Source organism: Ursus americanus, chromosome 24 (assembly GCF_024610735.1).
Source record: "Ursus americanus isolate L20-20 chromosome 24, mUrsAme1.1.p, whole genome shotgun sequence".
Lineage (NCBI taxonomy): Eukaryota > Metazoa > Chordata > Mammalia > Carnivora > Ursidae > Ursus > Ursus americanus.
In genome coordinates, this window is record NC_142150.1 from 39,690,722 (window position 1) to 39,706,412 (window position 15,691).

Below are 15,691 nucleotides of genomic sequence, written 5' to 3' on the forward strand. Positions count from 1 at the left end.
ATTGGCATCTGCTGTTTCCGTGAGACAGAGATGGACCGCTGGGAGAGACCTGGGTGGGTGAGAGACAGGACGAGTGTCTTGGGAAACAACAACAACCCAGCCTCGGTTTTCCCGTCTGCAAACTGGGATGAGGACCGAGCTCCCCTGCCAGGCTGTGGTGAGGGTCCGGGCCTCCTATGGGGTGGAAGCTGCTTTATGAAAGATGTCTCGCTGCACAGCTGACTAACAGCCGTGTTTCCGGCACAGAGCGACGAAAGCTGGGTCGAAAGCCGCAATGAGAGCGGGCAGCATCCCTCCTGCTTCGCGGATGGGCGCCAGGAGCCCTTCCGCGGGTCCGCGGGCCTCAACTTCGTTGGGCGGGCCCGAGGCGCCAAAAGCCAATGGGTGTGCGGGGTGTGGCCTTCGACGCACGTCCGGACCTTCCGGCTCGGTAGGCGTGGTCTGGGCGGCTAAGCCACTGAGAATGTGGAGGCGGGGCCTGAATAGGCGCTGGAGTTGGCGGCCGCGGAATCCGTGAGCGCAGCGGAGGCGGGGCTTGGCGGGCCCCTCCTTCACCCGCCCCCAAGCTCGCAGGGTCGGGATGGGGGTCTCGGTGTCCGGAACTGCTTGTCTCGGACACCGAGACCAGTGTGGGGAGGGGCCCTGGACGCCCGGGTCAGAGGCAGGGGCAGGTCCAGGACACTGGGGTCTGGTCCCGAGTAAAGGAGGCCCCACCGCCCCTGGGTTCCCCAAGGCAGCTTCAGTTTGCCTTCGCAAGTAAACGGGGCCAGGCCCTTCCCTTTGGCCCCGGAGTGTTTGAAGTGTCCTATTCTGGTCCTAATGCCCTCCTCTTCGTGGCCTCCTTTCAAACGCCGCCTGCCTGTCGCCATGCTGTCCCTGTTCCTGTGCCGGTTGTGGCCCCGCAGCCCTCCCACCCGGCTCTTCTCAGCGGCCACCGGGCAGCGGTGAGTCGGGGGCCGGGGGCAGCCCCCCCCCCCCCCATTCAGTGGGTTTTCCTTGAGGAGAGCCTGCCCAGCTCCAGGCCTGAACGTAGGTACTACGGTAGTTGTGATCTCTCTATTCTGTCAGGTGCCTTACAGGCTGTTTCAGGTAACCCTCGCCTTCACGATGGAGGACACAAGATCATACAGCAAGTTAGGTGGCAATAGTGGAATTTGAGTCCAAGCCAAACTCAGTGCTCTTTTCACGACTGTAGTGGTCGTCAAGCATCATTGTGCAACTCACTGGAGGGCTGGGGTGGGGGTGGCTTACAAAAATGCAAATTCCTAGGCCCTGTTCTGGAGATTCTGATCTGCAGGCATGAAGTGGGGTTCGCGAATCTGTTTTTGCTTTTTTTTTTTTTAAACAAACTTCCGGGGTGTTTCTGACACAAGGGGTCTGAGGGCTACACGTTGAGATATTCTGATCTGCACCATACCTGAAATGCTCAAAAAGGGAGGGATGATTTGGAGGTGGATCTCCCTTGGCACCGACCTCAGCTTCCTCACCTCCTGGTTTCTTTTCTTTTTCCTCCTGGTTTCTGAGTTGAGGAGTGTGGTCCAGGGGGGCTGGGAGGAGGAGGGGGGGAATATCCTCTGTGTTTCCATAGCCCCTGCAGTTTCTGGCTTATCTCCACAGGTCTGGCCCCAGGAACTACTATGAACTGTTAGGGGTGCATCCTGGTGCCAGCACTGAAGAAGTTAAGCGAGCTTTCTTCTCCAAGTCCAAAGAGGTACCAGTGGTCCTAGATGGGGAGGAAGGAGGGTCAGTCTGAGCCAGATAGGGTACATTTCAGACTCCCAGGAGTGGAGTTGAGTGGCTCATTCTGGATGGTGCCACATTCCCTTAGCATGTATAGAGAGGGCAGAGTTCTGGCCAGTTGGGAGGAAAGGTTGGGGGCAGGAGCCAGGGCTTCTGTGTGGTGGGCTGGACTTGGCTCTTTTGACCTGCCTGCTCTTGAGAAAGCCTGGACCTGGGCATATGGCGAGAGCCAGGCAGCAGGTGGGGAGGGCCTGAACAAGGGGAGGGGGCAGGAGTCTGTGGTTCCTGACTCTTCGGCCTTCTAGAGGGGTGGGCAGCCCTGAGATTGAGGGTTCCTGTCCAGGCAGGGCCTCTGAGAGTGATTTGAGCCTTTGTGGGTGGACATTATTGGGATGGGTTCTGTGAAGGGCCATGGAAAAAGAGCTGAAGAGAGTCCTGCCCCACCCCAGCTGCACCCTGACCGGGACCCTGGGAATCCAGCCCTGCACAGCCGCTTTGTGGAGCTGAGCGAAGCGTACCAAGTGCTCAGCCGAGAGCAGAGCCGCCGCAGCTATGATCACCAGCTCTGCTCAGCAGCTCCTCCAAAGTCTCCAGGAGCCACAGGGCATCCCGGGTCTGCTCATGGAGCACACAGGTACAGTCGTCCTGCCCCGGCTTGCCCCACCCCCCGCGTCTCCTGGGGAGCCTCATCCCCACACTTCCTTTCTTCCCCCTCCCAGCAGCTCCTGGGAACCCCCCAATGCACAGTACTGGGCCCAGTTTCATGGTGTGAGGCCTCAGGGACCGGAGTCGAGGCAGCAGCAGCACAAACACAACCAGCGGGTGCTGGGGTACTGCGTCCTGATCATGCTGGCGGGTATGGGCCTGCACTATGTGGCCTTCAGGTGATCTCTGCCTTCCCCCTGGGGTGATGGGCAGAGGGCAGGGGGAGGGGAAGCCCACTGTGGTCAGCCACACATCCACCTGTGGGGCCTGCACTTTTGTGTCTCTCAGGCTAAGAATGGCATGAAATAGGTCTCCTGAGCGTCTCCTTACTTGGCAGGGGTAGCTCTGCATTCACTAAAGGCTAATGTCATTTTCCGTTTTTTTTGGCATTTGAATGTAAATCTTGGGTGCTGCTGCCAGGGCGTGCTGGAGCCATCGAAGAGCAGGCCCAAGAAGGAAATATGTTGTAACTGGGCCTCACCGGCAGCTATCCTCGCTTGTTGGGCAATCGGCTATCTCCCTGCCACCCTTTTACGCATGCCCTGGATACCGAGGCTCCCCAACAAAGCTGCCCAATGACTGGTGCCCACAGCTAGCAGGCTGCCGAGCTCAGTGATGGAGATGTATACCCTTGCTAGTCTCCGGTGAGGAGGAACACCCCGATGTTCAGACCTGCTGTCTCCGCCTTCCACAGAAGAGCCGGGGACCTGGGTCACCAGCGGACGCTGGAAAAGCCCCGGCCGTTCTGGGCCCCTCTCCCCGCCTAGCGCAGGCAGTTAGGCAGGGGTCCTCACAGATGTAAAGCTGTGAGACCCTAGAGTGGCATGGTCGGCGTGGGATGGATTTGGGGGACCGCAGGGATTGGGGTTAATTGCAACCCCCTTGCAGGAAGCTGGAGCAGATGCACAGGAGCTTCATGGACGAAAAGGATCGCATCATTACAGCCATCTACAATGACACACGGGCTCGCGCCAGGTCTGTCCCTGCGTCATCCTGCCCTCCCTTCACTGTCCCGGCACCACCCTCCGGGATCCTACGTCCTGACCGCCCAGGTGCTCTCTCCTGCAGGGCCAACAGAGCGAGGCTCCAGGAGAATCTGCAGAGGCGGCAGCAGCAGCCACCACCTGGAGACCCAGGGATCCCGACTCCGTTCACAGGCACCCGCCCATGAGCGGCTCATGGGGGCTGCCCTGTGTTCCCTCCTTGGTACCCCGCGGGACTTCCCACTCCCCAAAACGCGTGCAATAAAGTGCTTCTCAGAGCTCGTGCCCGGCTCCTTGCTTTCGGCCCAGCGGCCCCCTCCCGGGCCTCGCCGGGAGACAGCACCCCGCCCTCCGGGTCCTGGCGGCGGCGACCCGGGAGCCCGGCCCCCTGGGCGGTGCGTCCCCTTTCCCCTGCTGCGGCGGGCGGGGGGTGTGTGGAGGGGGCGGGCCCCGGCGGCGGCCTCGCCCCCCCTCCCCCGCCCCGCCCCGCCCCCGCCCCGCGGCCCGGTGGGGAGCGCGTGTCTGGGTCACATGAGCCGCCCGCCCGCCAGCCCGGGCCCGGCCCCCCGCCGCCCCCGCCGTCCCCGCCGCCGCCGCCCGCCGCCACCGGCCGCCCGCCCGCCCGGCTCCTCCGGCCGCCGCTGCTGCGCTGCGCTGCGCTGCCTGCGCTCAGGGCTCGGGAGGGGGCCGCGGAGGAGCCGCCCCCCGCGCCCGGCCCCCGCCCGCCGCGCCCGGGCCCGCGCCATGGGGCTCTGGCTGCCGACGCCCCCCGCGCCACCGGGCTAGGGCGATGCGGGCGCCCCCGGCGCGCGGCCCCCGCGGGCACCATGAGCCCCCTGCTCCGCCGCCTGCTGCTCGCCGTGCTCCTGCAGCTGGCCCCCGCCCAGGTACGTGCGTCCCCGACATCCCGCCCGCCCGCCGTGCCCTCTCTCAAGGTTGGCGGAAGTGGGGAGACGCGGAGCCGCCTCTGCCTCGGGGATCCGCGGGGTCCGGTTGCGGACCGGGGCGTGGTGGGGATCCGGCCAGGGCATCCCCCGGGAGGAGTCCCTCCGCGCCGGCCCGCCAGCCCGCCGGCCCATCTGCCCAGCCCCGGGCCACTCCCCTGCCCCACCCCGTCCCCTGGGCTCGGCCGGGGGCGGAGATGCTTGGTGCCCGCAGGACTTGGTTCGGCGCCCACTTGCCCCCTCCTGACCTGCGGCCTCCGAATCAGCCGGCCCCCTGCTTGGATATTGGACGCCACCGCCGCTGCCGCCGCCACCGTCGTGGTTGGGGCAGGTCTCAGGTGGCCAAGAGAGGATAGGTAAAGCTAGAGTGACCCCAGGAGCAGAGCAATCTGGAAAAATGTCACAGAGGAGTTGAAGCCTTTTGACGGCCAGGGCAGAGCCCTGGGGACAGCGACAGGGCCAGCCCTTCCTTGAGTGCACCTTGGGTCCAGGTCCCTTCTCTCCTACAGGGCCCTGTGTCCCAGCCTGATGCCCTCGGCCACCAGAAGAAAGGTAATAGTAACGATAACTGCACTAACCAGCACTGAGACGGTTTGCCCGACAGTTTGTGTAATCCCAGTCACTCTCCAAGACGCAAACTCTTACTCTGCCCATTTCACAGAAGAGGAAATTGAGGCAGTGGGGTTCCTGGGGTCTTGGGCAGGGGAAGACAGGTTGTGAGGGCAGAGAGAGGACTGGCGGAGGGTGGCTGTGACACAGGAATGAGAGAGAACAGCTGCACGGGACAGGGGACAGGGGACAGGGGAACCAGGGAGAAGCTGCAGGAAATCCAGCCTGGACTTAACCCTTGTGCATCTGCCCCCAGTGGTGTCATGGATAGATGTGTATGCCCGTGCCACCTGCCAGCCGCGGGAGGTGGTGGTGCCCCTGACCGTGGAGCTCATGGGCTCCATGGCCAAGCAACTGGTGCCCAGCTGCGTGACGGTGCAGCGCTGCGGTGGCTGCTGCCCTGACGACGGCCTGGAGTGCGTGCCCACCGGGCAGCACCAAGTCCGAATGCAGGTGCTGGGGCAGGTGGGGTATGCCCGGCTGGGGTGGATGCTGGTGCTCTGGGGGCGGTGGCCAGAGCCTTACCTGGTGGGCAAGCTGTTCTCCCTCCAGCCCATGAGGCATTCCCTCCCCTGCCGCCGCATCGTCTCTCACATTGTCTCTCCTCCATCTCTGGGATACAGATCCTCATGATCCGTTACCCGAGCAGTCAGCTGGGCGAGATGTCCCTGGAAGAACACAGCCAGTGTGAATGCAGGTGCCAGCCAGCCCCACTTCTGAGCTTGCAGAGACCAGGCTCCGGGGATGGCAGGGTGGGGGGGTGGGGGTTGCGGGGCACAGTGGTACACCACAGTGGGGACCAGATTTCCAAGACTTGAACTGGAGTAGGCCTGGGATCCGGGGTAAGAGAGTAGGAGGCTTGGCTTTTCTGATCCTCTTCCCCTTCTTGTCTTTGTCTGTCCCTCTTACTTTTCAGACCAAAAAAGAGAGAGAGTGCTCTGAAGCCGGACAGGTGAGTCTCTTGGGCTTTTGCTGAGGTGGGGTTGGAGCCCAGGCCCAGCAGCCAGAATGTAAAGTGTGGATGGGGTGGGGTAGGGGAGGGGGGTGTATGAGTGTGTCAGGAAGCTGCAGTCCCATCCCCTCTTTCTCCTCCCACTGTGTCCCCCGTCCCCTTTTCCTCTGCTCCCCGAGACTGTGCGCTCTGACCCAACCCCAGCTCCTGGGAAGACTTTTCTTTCCCGCCCCAGACATGTTGCTTCTCCTCCTAGGGCTTCCACTCCCCACCACCGCCCCCAGCCCCGCTCCATTCCGGGCTGGGACTCTGTCCCCGGAGCACCCTCCCCAGCTGACATCACCCATCCCACTCCAGCCCCAGGCCCCTCTGCCCACGCTGCACCCAGCGCCGCCAGCGCCCTGACCCCAGGACCTGCCGCTGTCGCTGCCGACGCCGCAGCTTCCTCCGTTGCCAAGGGCGGGGCCTAGAGCTCAACCCAGACACTTGCAGGTGAGGAGCTGCGGGAAGGCATCGGGCCGGGAGTGGGCCCGGGGTGAGCCTGCCAGGGAAGGGGAAGCCGCTGAATGTGCTGAACAAATATTTACCAAGCATGCACTGGCACTGGGATCAGTGTAAACAGAGTTCACATTCTCATGTGGGAGTCGGACGTGAGGATATGTGATGCCAGCAGAGGAGGTCAAGGGCTGACATTGGGGCACCCGACATGGTCTCCGAGAGGTCACAGATGCCCCGAAGGTAACATCTGTCTGCAGTGAAGATGAGAGAGACGGCTCTCCAATTTGTGAAGCTCTGGGCCTTCCTAAAAGCCCCCATGGGAGACATTTGTCGCACCTTGTGGGCTCTGTGAGAGGCCAAGGGACACCATGGAATCCTTGTCCACCCTTGTCTGAGATGCTTCTCGTCACTCCTCCCTTCCACAGAGAGGCCATGGGGTGGCATCACGTGGGCAGGCCAGTTGGGGCTCACCAGGAGTGGTGGGAGAAAATGGGGTTCACAGAAGGTAACAAAGGGGTGAATCTAGAAGTGCAGGGGCTGAGCCATGCCCGCATGAACAGACCCCTTCCTCCCTTCCTCAGGTGCCGGAAGCTGCGAAGGTGACACGTTGCCTTTCAGACTCAGCAGGGCCACTTGCCTCACAGGCCACCCCTGCCCCCAGAGGGGGACAGGAGGGCAACATGTTGAGAAGAGCCCAGTCCCAAGATCTCCGTGTGGGCAGAAGCTGCTCCAGGACCTGGGCCTCTCAGAGGACTTCCTAGCTGTCCCGGGTCCCTCCAGGCTGCCGTCCAGCAGGGTGGGCAGCTGGACGAGGAGATGTGTAGGCAGCACCAAGTATCATGGACTAACTCGGGAGAGAAGGGGTCCCATCTCAGTTTTCAACCACCATGTACAAGTGAGCATCTTACAGCGGGCTCCTCTGTCCCCTCACTAAGAAGACACCGATCCTGCGCACATATTGGGAATTGGGCTTCAGTGTGAGAACTGTGACCCCCCCGACCCTGATAAAAGAGATGGAAGGAACTGTCCCTGCCTGTGTCACTGTTTGTCACTGTCCTGGCTGGGGGATTCAGGCACTTTGCATCACACTGCCTCCTCGAACCAGAGCTGGTCTTACTCCCTCATTATGCCGATGGAGGAAACGAGACCCGAGGTCCCCCACCAGGTCACAGACGGAGCCGGAACTGTGTATTCGTCACAGTCCTGTTGTCACATCCAGGCCCTGTCCTCCTTGTTCATCACAAAGGCTGCTTTCTGGAAGGAGATGGCCTGCTGTGGCCAATGAGCTTGAGGTGGGACCCAGATCTGCTGAATGATCTTGGTTGTCACTGCCCCCTCTCTGAGCCTCAGCTTCCACCCTTGGGCTCCAGGAAAGTCTGAGTACGTCTTCACTTGATAGAAAAACCCATCTTCTCTGCTGGGCAGCGCTCCATATGTAAGCTACTTCCTCTAGCTTAACTCTAAAGCCACGCACCTGCCCTGTCCCCACCAGTACCAAAGGGCTGTGGCTGGTGGGCTCGGTTTGGGAGATAGGTCCCCTCACCCCAACCACACAGTTTTCTCCACCTTCACCTCCCTTCCCCTTGGGCTCCCCTCACCAGCCCCTGCTTGGGATTCTCCTGACTTTTGTCTGACCCAGCCTAAGCTCAGTGCCCAGCCTTCTGCCTGCAGCCTCCAGTGTCCCTGGGGTGGAGCGGTGAGGGGTGGACCAAAGGCCAACCTTGGGGACCCAATGCTTTGCCCTGCTGAGACAGGACATTCAGGGGCTAACCCAAAGCGGCTACCCTAATGCAGGCCTTCTCTGAGGTGTGAGATTGGAGGGCAGGGTAGTGATCTTGTTGGGCCTCAGGCAGGAGTGGGGTTAAATCAGAAGAGACAATTCCTGACAGTGATTACCAACTTCAAATCATTTTTCTCAGTTATGCTGTCACCTAAAATGCCATAGCTCAACTGAAGTGAGACAGATGATGGCTGGGGACCCTAGAGCTGGCCCCTCTCCAGCCCACTTAGTGCTGGACACACACAATGTTTCATATGCACCCCTTTGCTTAGTCCTCAATTCTCAGGTCAGCACTGCTGATTATCTTCCTTTTTCAGTTGAGGAAAACTCTGAGGCTTAGAAAGGCTGATGGACCTGGGTATGTGACCGCTAGTTGGCTGTCTCTAACACTCAATTTAGGTTTCGTTGCCTCCCAACTACAAGTTCATTACTTCAATTGAGAGATGTTGACTGCACACGGCTGGGTGCTGGGGCACCTGAAAATACCAGTCTGGTTGGGGAACAGGCCCAGCCAGACCACTGTCATGACTCAGTGGTCAGTGTGCGGCAGGTCGAGGCAGGCTTGGACGCCAGCGCGGAGCAAAGGGAGAGCATTAGCTGTGGGCCAGGGCCTGGTGGATGCAGGGCCGCAGTCCCACAGTGGCCCTGCCAGGTCCTACCAGGCCCAGGAACTTGCTCAAGGTCACATTGCCAGTCGATGATTGCAGACCCCAAATTCAAACCCAAGTCTGAAGCCCAGGCTCTTTCCACTGCAACTAACGAGATCGTGGATCCCGAAGAGGCCCAAGGGGACGTTTGAGAACGCTGTGGAAGAGCCAGGGGATGAAATAAAATGGCGTCTCAAGACCCCCTCCGGGAACCCCCGTCCGCCTGACCTTAATTTCACCTCGACCGGAAGTGCCGAAGGCACTTTAGGAAGTCACTTTCACCTAACCTTACCCACTACCCAGCCACCGGAAGTAGCGCGTCATCACGTGGTGGCGCGGGGGCGGGGCTGGGGGGAAAGGCCGCCCCAGCGGGCGTTGGCAGCGGGTTTCGCACAGTCCAATGAGGGCGGGCGGCGTGGCCCGGCCTGGTAGCGACGATGACGCGCCTGCGCAGAGGCAGAAGCGCGACTGGGGTTGACTCCGGGGGCGCGGCGAGGAGGTGAGCGGGGGCCACAGCCCGGGCTGGGGGGAGCCGGGGTGCAAGGGGGCAGGCTGGATCAGGCCGGGCAGGAGCGGGTCGGGGCTCCGAGTGTCAACGAGGGATAGGTTAGGTGGAAATTGGGGGTTGGGGTCGGAGCTGTCTGGGGATGCCGCAGGGGGAGGGTTCTCACGCCGCACGGGGCGGAGCCCCGGGAGTCGGGGCGGGACGTGGAACAGAGAAGGGTGGAACCTCTGAGCTGGTTCCAGTAGGAGGCGGAGCTCCGGAGCCAGGGGCGGGGCTAGGACAGGTGGGGGGTGGAGCCTGGCCCTTGGAGGAGGAGCTGAAACAGGCGGAAGGCGGAGCCTCGGGTTTGGAGACCGAGGGGGACGGAACCCAGGCGCTGGGGGCGGGCCTTCAGCCGGTGAGTGGTGTGGCTACCGTTCAGGAAAAGGGGTCTGGATCTGTTGAGGGCGGGGCTCCAGGGCAGGGGGCGGAACTACGTCCTCTAAAGGGTGGGGCCAAGGAGTCAAGCGAAGGGGTAGGCCCAGGTAATGGCCCGGGGCGTCCACGCGGGGGCGGTCTCCGCGGGGGCCGGGCCTGGGGACGCGGTAGGCCGAGAACTCCCCCAGGAGAGGTGGTGTGGGTGGAACGGGCTCGGCGGCCACCCGACACGGGGCCAGTATGGGTACCCCGCAGGCCCCCGAGGGCTCAGAGCTGGGGCGGCGCCCCCGGCGGAGGCACAGGCCCGGCCTGGGGGGTGCCTCCGGAGGATCGGGGCTCCCCGGAGCCACCCAGCGGCGATGTGTGGGTCCCTCGGGGCAGGCCCCCTGCAGCGGCCGCAGAAGTGTGGGTGTGCTGGGCGGGGGGCAACTGGGTGTGGCGTGAATGGGGTCGCCCAGTCGAGGCAACGGCTGGGCAGCCAGATAGGGTCTGGACTTTGCGTAAAGGGACGGGTGGGAATTGAAGAGTGGAGATGGGGACCGGGAGGGAAGGAAGGGCTGGGGGTGAGCAAAGGGGCGGGGCCCTGGCTGCTGTGGCCTCCCCTGACCCCCTCCCCCCGCTGCTGGGGTCCTCGGGCAAGCCCCCTTCTCACTGGACTGGTAAGTGTGGCCGCGGAGCCCGGGGGAGGGGGCGGTGACCCGGGACAAGGGGATCCCCAGGGGCAGGCAAGGTACGGTGGGGGTGGAATTCTCCTGGTACCTACTATTCCACGCCTTCCCCGCCCTACCCCCCGGTCGGTTGGTCGGTCGGTCGGGGTCTGTCCCCGCAGAGACATGAGGCTGAGCTGGGTCCTGACAGTACTGTCCATCTGCCTGAGCGCCCTGGCCACTGCTGCGGGGGCCGAGGGCAAACGGAAGCTGCAGATCGGGGTCAAGAAGCGGGTAGACCACTGTCCCATCAAATCGCGCAAGGGGGACGTCCTGCACATGCACTACACGGTGGGTGAGGGAGTGGAGCATTTGGGGTGGGTGGGGCTTCTGGGGACCTGAGAGGACTTGGAAACCAGATCCCTCATCCTACAAGGTGGGTGACCTTGGGCGAGTCCCCTCCCCCTTTTACACTAGTTTCCGTAGTTCTACCCTGCTGTTCACTGCCTGATTCCCAGGTTGGCACCAGCAAGCAATGACAATGTCCTATGAGCTGTCCAAGGCTCTGTCCCCTTCTAGGGCTATGGCTGCCAATGGGGAGCCCCCTTGGGGAGAGCAGCTGGGTGGGGAGGTGTGTCAGACTGGACCCTCCTCTTCACTGGCCTTCCCATGGTCCCACAGGGGAAGCTGGAAGATGGGACGGAATTTGACAGCAGCCTGCCCCAGAACCAGCCCTTTGTCTTCTCCCTGGGCACAGGCCAGGTCATCAAGGGCTGGGACCAGGGGCTACTGGGGTGAGTCGGGGGGCCATGGCTGTGGTTGAGGAGGTTGATTGTGGGAGGCAAGCCCCAGGGATAGGGTGGGGGGCAGGGAGCCTGGGTGCTTGCCATGTGCTGAACATGTGTTGTCCTGCAGGATGTGTGAGGGAGAAAAGCGCAAGCTGGTGATCCCATCAGAGTTGGGTAAGAGGCCCTTCCTGAGCCTGGATAGGGGAGTTGGGGGTGTGTGTCTGGGGAAGGGTGAAGGCTGGTTCAGCCTCTGCATTGGTCTCCACCCCGTCCATTCATTATGGCGCATGCCTCTGCCAAGTCTAGCTATGTCCAGCAGTGAGAACAGGGCAAGACCCCTGGGACACTGGATTCTGGTGCCCACCCTCTGCCCTGTACCAGACCTTTTGTAGCCCCTTCGCATCTCCATTACACCTTCTGCATTTCTGGCTTTCTTGTTGAGATGGGCAGAGGCCTGGCTTCAGCGGATGCCTGCCCCACACCTCTCCCTTTGCCAGGCTACAGCTTACTATTTCTTTGTGCATCTTTGACAGGGTACGGAGAGCGGGGAGCTCCCCCAAAGATTCCAGGTAATATACCTTCCTGCCCCCCATGTCCTGCACCCATCTCGTCTCCCTGTGGTCCTAGTTCTCATTCTGTCCCCTCTTCTCCCCTGCAGGTGGTGCAACCCTCGTGTTTGAGGTGGAGCTGCTCAAAATCGAGCGACGTTCAGAACTGTAGCGAAACTGGGGAGGGGCAGTGGAGAGGCCCCCATCAGGGACCAGACTGTTTAAAACAAAAAACAAAACAAAAAAAACACAAAAAAAACCACACAAAAAAAAGACCCTTAAAGTCCATGGAGTGAGCCTGTGTGTGTTTGTGGGCCCCGAGAAACTGAACTAGCCCACAGCTTCAGCTGGTATACCCTCTCCCTTGGCACCACGTACCCCTCTTCTTTCTTGACTACAGAGAGCCTTGGGGGTGCGCTCAGTGGCATGGGGATCACGATGGCCAGGCCCTAGGTGGCATAGTGGCCTCTTGCCCAGAGGAAAAGGAGTGTTCCTGCCTGCCAACAGCAACACCACTTCCCCCAGTTCCCCAGCCACTTCCAGCTCTTGGTCTGGGAGCCAGCACTGGGCTATCGCCATGGCTACGCGGCCCTCTGGAAGGCCTGCGGTCACCTGGGAAGCAGCTGAGCTGGCAGCAGCTGCAGAGCAGTGTGTCCCCCCAAAACAGACCAGCCGAGCCTGTGAGCTGCACCAAAGGCAAATCCTAACTTTATTAAAGGGCCGCGCCGCAGAGTCAATATAAAAACACAAAAAGTCCCATCAGTTTAATAACAATAAAAAACCCCAAAAATGGAAAACTGAGGGGGCAGGGAAGAGGCCCCTGGGCCAGGGGCACGGGGAGCCCTGCTCATGGCACCAGGCCTGGCCGCAGGGCCCCCCGGTATTGCTGTTGCTACGAGGTCGGGGGGGCAGCGATTGTCCTGTGGGAGCCACCGTTCACCTGGGTCAAGGACCCTTACTTCTTCTGGGGTGTGCTTAGCTTCTGCATGCCCCGGATCTTGTCCAGCAGGCCAGAGATGAAGGCCTGAACAGAAGGGAGGACATTAGGGAGACCAGACCTCAAGATGACAGAAACCCAGGCTCCTTTCACCCCAGCCTCCGGGGAAACCACCTACTTACCTCAGTGGGTTTGTAACAGTCAACCAGCAGCTCCTAGAAGGGCATGGAAGGGTAAGTGTAGGTGTGAGTTCTAAGGAACAAGGGACCCCGAGTTCATCTGTACCCACTTCCAAGGGAGTGGGGGCACCCCAAGGCACAGGCGATGCCACAGCCACTCAACAGCTAGGCAAGCATCATTAGCCCCATTTGACAGAGGCAGAAGCCGAGGCTCAACATCCCCGAGTTGAGTGACTAAAACCAAAGAAGGCTAAATCTAGAGCTTACCCAAGGGGCAGTGCCTCCAGGCAGCCCTCCCCTCCCTGATCCCCCTACCTGGCCCTGCTGTCTCACCTTGACCCTGGCAGCCCGGGTATCATCACTCTCCATGTCCAGGAGTTCATCCACATCAATCTCCAACTCTGGGATCTCCTCTTCCTGGGGTGGGGGTGGGGGAGGAGGGAGAGACAAGGGCCTGAGTTGGGAGAGAGGGTGTGAGAGGGGCTCTGGCTGAGGCCCCTGCCCTACCGCAGGATGAGCCAGCCTTCTTTGCCCAGCAGACAGCGGCAGCTGTCCGAGGAAGAAAACAGATCAGGCCTGTGCCAAGGCAAAACGCCCAGTGAGGGGGGGAGCTTCCTGTCCCTGCCAGTTGGGCACCGTGGGTGCCAGACAGGGCCAGACAGCTAGGGCTGGGGGACCCTGGGCTGAGAACCCTGCAGATGTGTTGCCCCAACTTCCCGGCCCCCCTCTCAGTCAGTGCACAGGTGGGGCCAGCTGTCTCAACTCCTCACAGCCCCTACCCCTCCCCCAAACACCTGTCACAGCTTCCCAGGAGTGGGGAGGAAGTAAAGGGTGAGGGGTCAGTGGGAAGGACCCAGGCCTGGTAAGGGGGAAACAAAGAGCCTATGCTTTGCTGAGGGAGGGGGTGCCGCCACCCCTCCCCCCCCAGGAAGCGTCTATCCAGTCTGGAGCCAGCTGCATTCCAGGGCTGGTCTAGGGTAGGCAGCACAGGGCAAGCCCACTCCTCCACCCTGCCCCCCGGGGCCTGAGTCACCATTTGAGCAAGGAAGGAGTCATGGGGTGGAGAACCAGAACCCAGAGGACGGCTAGCCTGCCCCTACTCCGAAATGGAGCTGCAGGCTGGCCCATTAGAACAGCCCAGACCCTTTACAATCCCACCAGGCTTGCGCCTTTTACCAGTGTAGGTTAGCAGGCACCAGGTAGCCCTCCTTTCCACCGGCAGCCCAGGCTAGCCTCCTGCCTCCTACCCATGGCCCAGACTATCCCTTGAGTCTTCTGGAAGACCCCAAGCTTGACCAGGGTAGTGACACGAGGAAGTCATGAGGGAGAAGACAGGAGTGACTTAAGGTCAGACAAGAAAGAGCACACACTGGGGGCGGGGAGTATAGAAAGGGAGGGGAGCGCGCGGAAGCGTAGCGCCCATTGACTCCGGGTGACAGGCGGCGCGAGGTGGGGTTCCCAAGCAGCCCAACTAGGGTACGATTTTAGGGTGTCGGCGCAGAGTAGGGGACACACCTGGCAGTCGTAGAGGCGAGTGAGCTGCTCCAGGATCCACTCCTCCAAGTTGAGGCGCTTCCGTAGCTCCTTGCGGTCGTACTTGACGGTGACCTTCCCTTGGCGCCTCACTGGGCCCTCGTCGTCCGCGCCGCCCGGGCCCTCGCCTGCAGCCCCAGGGGGGCTCTGAAAGTAGACGCGGGGCCCTGGGCCACCACTGCCTGGCCCGGGGGCCGGGGCAGCCAACGCCGCGCCCCCCGCGGGGCCGCTGTCCGCCATGGCGGCCGCCGGGGCCACGTGCGCGCGTCGGGCCCCTCCCTGCGCCGCCGCCTCCGGGACGCCCGCCGGCTGGCTCCGGGCCGCAGGCTCGGGTTAGCTTGCGGGCTCGGTTCCGCACGGCTCCGCGGCGAGGGCGGCGGCGGGGGCGCCCGGGGGCAGCTGCAGCATGCGGAGCCCCCGGGCCTGGCCTGGCCGCGCCCCGCCCCCTCCCCGCCGATCCGCCCGCCCTTTGTCCCCCGCGGCCGCCGCCCGAGCCGCCGCCGCCGCCGCCGCCGCCGCGAAGCCGCTTTCTCTGTCTCGCTCGCTTCCCCCGCCCCCCGACCACACCCCCTTAAAGGGCCAGTCCCTCTGCAGGCCCCTCACTCCCACCCCGCCCCCGGCCAGGGGCTAGGGGAGGGTCTAGTCGTCAGGGGTTGGGTCCTGGCTGTCTGATATATCCCTCTTAAGCTTTCTACCTCTACCCTGGCGTTCTAGGCGCCCGGTAGCGGGATTTGGGCTCCCGCCGGGACCCTAGTATTCAGTCCTCACTGACGCAAAAACAGGGGTCATCTGGGAATGAAGGGGAGTGGGCAGTATGTGCAGGGTGGGGGTCTGGAGAGACTTGGGAGCCCCCGACGTCTGAGTCCTCCGGTCCTTGACCAGAGGAGGGCAAGCAGCCTTCTCCGCGTAGACCGACACGTGGACCAGGCTCCCAAGGGTGGAGGGGTGGAGAAAGCGGACAGGAGCTGCCCAGGTCCCCGGACGCCGTACTCGACGAGGACGCGCAACCCCCAAGGTGGAGGCCCAGGTTAGGGGTGAGTGGAACCGGCTCAAAGGCCTGAAGGGCTAGACCCTAGGCTGCCACCGCCCACCTGCCAAGATGGCGGCGGTGAACGGGATTATGGGAAATGTAGTTCTCGGCGTCTGGCCGGGCCTGGCCGCCCCTCCCCCTCAGCCGCGCTGGGGCGGGGAAACGCAGAACTTGTTTGGGGCGCCCTCGTTCGGCTGGCTTCGACAGGGCGCGGCCAGCCGCGCCTTCCCGCCCCCCGCCCCGCACCTC

General features: G+C 62.4%; 4 protein-coding genes across 11 annotated transcripts; 3 read left to right on the forward strand and 1 right to left on the reverse strand.

Annotated features, from left to right (window-relative positions):
* Window positions 1–21: 21 nt before the first annotated feature.
* On the forward strand, window positions 22–3,706 carry DNAJC4 (DnaJ heat shock protein family (Hsp40) member C4). Of its 4 annotated transcripts, XM_045775775.2 has the most exons (7): window positions 22–157; window positions 247–944; window positions 1,618–1,711; window positions 2,148–2,374; window positions 2,460–2,624; window positions 3,334–3,420; window positions 3,514–3,706. In XM_045775775.2, the coding sequence occupies exons 2-7, from the start codon at window positions 820–822 to the stop codon at window positions 3,614–3,616; spliced, it is 801 nt and encodes a 266-aa protein (XP_045631731.2). In that variant the 5' UTR covers window positions 22–157; window positions 247–819; the 3' UTR covers window positions 3,617–3,706. The 4 variants fall into 4 exon arrangements, with proteins under 4 accessions (XP_045631731.2, XP_045631736.2, XP_045631735.2 ...); XM_045775780.2 differs by lacking the exons at window positions 3,334–3,420; window positions 3,514–3,706 and adding an exon at window positions 2,866–3,055 and having other exon boundaries at window positions 2,460–2,596; XM_045775779.2 differs by lacking the exon at window positions 22–157 and having other exon boundaries at window positions 262–944; window positions 2,190–2,374; window positions 2,463–2,624.
* Window positions 3,707–4,094: 388 nt separating this feature from the next.
* On the forward strand, window positions 4,095–7,459 carry VEGFB (vascular endothelial growth factor B). 2 transcript variants are annotated; one of them, XM_045775882.2, is made up of 7 exons: window positions 4,095–4,315; window positions 4,882–4,924; window positions 5,238–5,434; window positions 5,605–5,678; window positions 5,898–5,933; window positions 6,190–6,425; window positions 7,013–7,459. In XM_045775882.2, the coding sequence occupies exons 1-6, from the start codon at window positions 4,256–4,258 to the stop codon at window positions 6,401–6,403; spliced, it is 624 nt and encodes a 207-aa protein (XP_045631838.2). In that variant the 5' UTR covers window positions 4,095–4,255; the 3' UTR covers window positions 6,404–6,425; window positions 7,013–7,459. The 2 variants fall into 2 exon arrangements, with proteins under 2 accessions (XP_045631838.2, XP_045631839.2); XM_045775883.2 differs by having other exon boundaries at window positions 4,097–4,315; window positions 6,291–6,425.
* Window positions 7,460–9,220: 1,761 nt separating this feature from the next.
* Window positions 9,221–12,051, forward strand: FKBP2 (FKBP prolyl isomerase 2). 4 transcript variants are annotated; one of them, XM_045775866.2, is made up of 6 exons: window positions 9,221–9,357; window positions 10,610–10,778; window positions 11,109–11,221; window positions 11,343–11,389; window positions 11,749–11,784; window positions 11,874–12,051. In XM_045775866.2, exons 1-6 carry the CDS (start codon window positions 9,296–9,298, stop codon window positions 11,933–11,935), a joined length of 489 nt encoding a protein of 162 aa, XP_045631822.1. In that variant the 5' UTR covers window positions 9,221–9,295; the 3' UTR covers window positions 11,936–12,051. The 4 variants fall into 4 exon arrangements, with proteins under 4 accessions (XP_045631822.1, XP_045631824.1, XP_087711110.1 ...); XM_045775868.2 differs by lacking the exon at window positions 9,221–9,357 and adding an exon at window positions 9,814–9,887; XM_087854984.1 differs by lacking the exon at window positions 9,221–9,357 and adding an exon at window positions 9,891–10,183.
* A 393-nt stretch (window positions 12,052–12,444) lies between these two features.
* Window positions 12,445–14,883, reverse strand: PPP1R14B (protein phosphatase 1 regulatory inhibitor subunit 14B). The gene is made up of 4 exons (XM_045775865.2): window positions 14,395–14,883; window positions 13,213–13,296; window positions 12,883–12,915; window positions 12,445–12,787 (listed from the first exon to the last, which is right to left on the reverse strand). The coding sequence occupies exons 1-4, from the start codon at window positions 14,650–14,652 to the stop codon at window positions 12,719–12,721; spliced, it is 444 nt and encodes a 147-aa protein (XP_045631821.2). The 5' UTR covers window positions 14,653–14,883; the 3' UTR covers window positions 12,445–12,718.
* Between the last annotated feature and the right edge of the window lie 808 nt (window positions 14,884–15,691).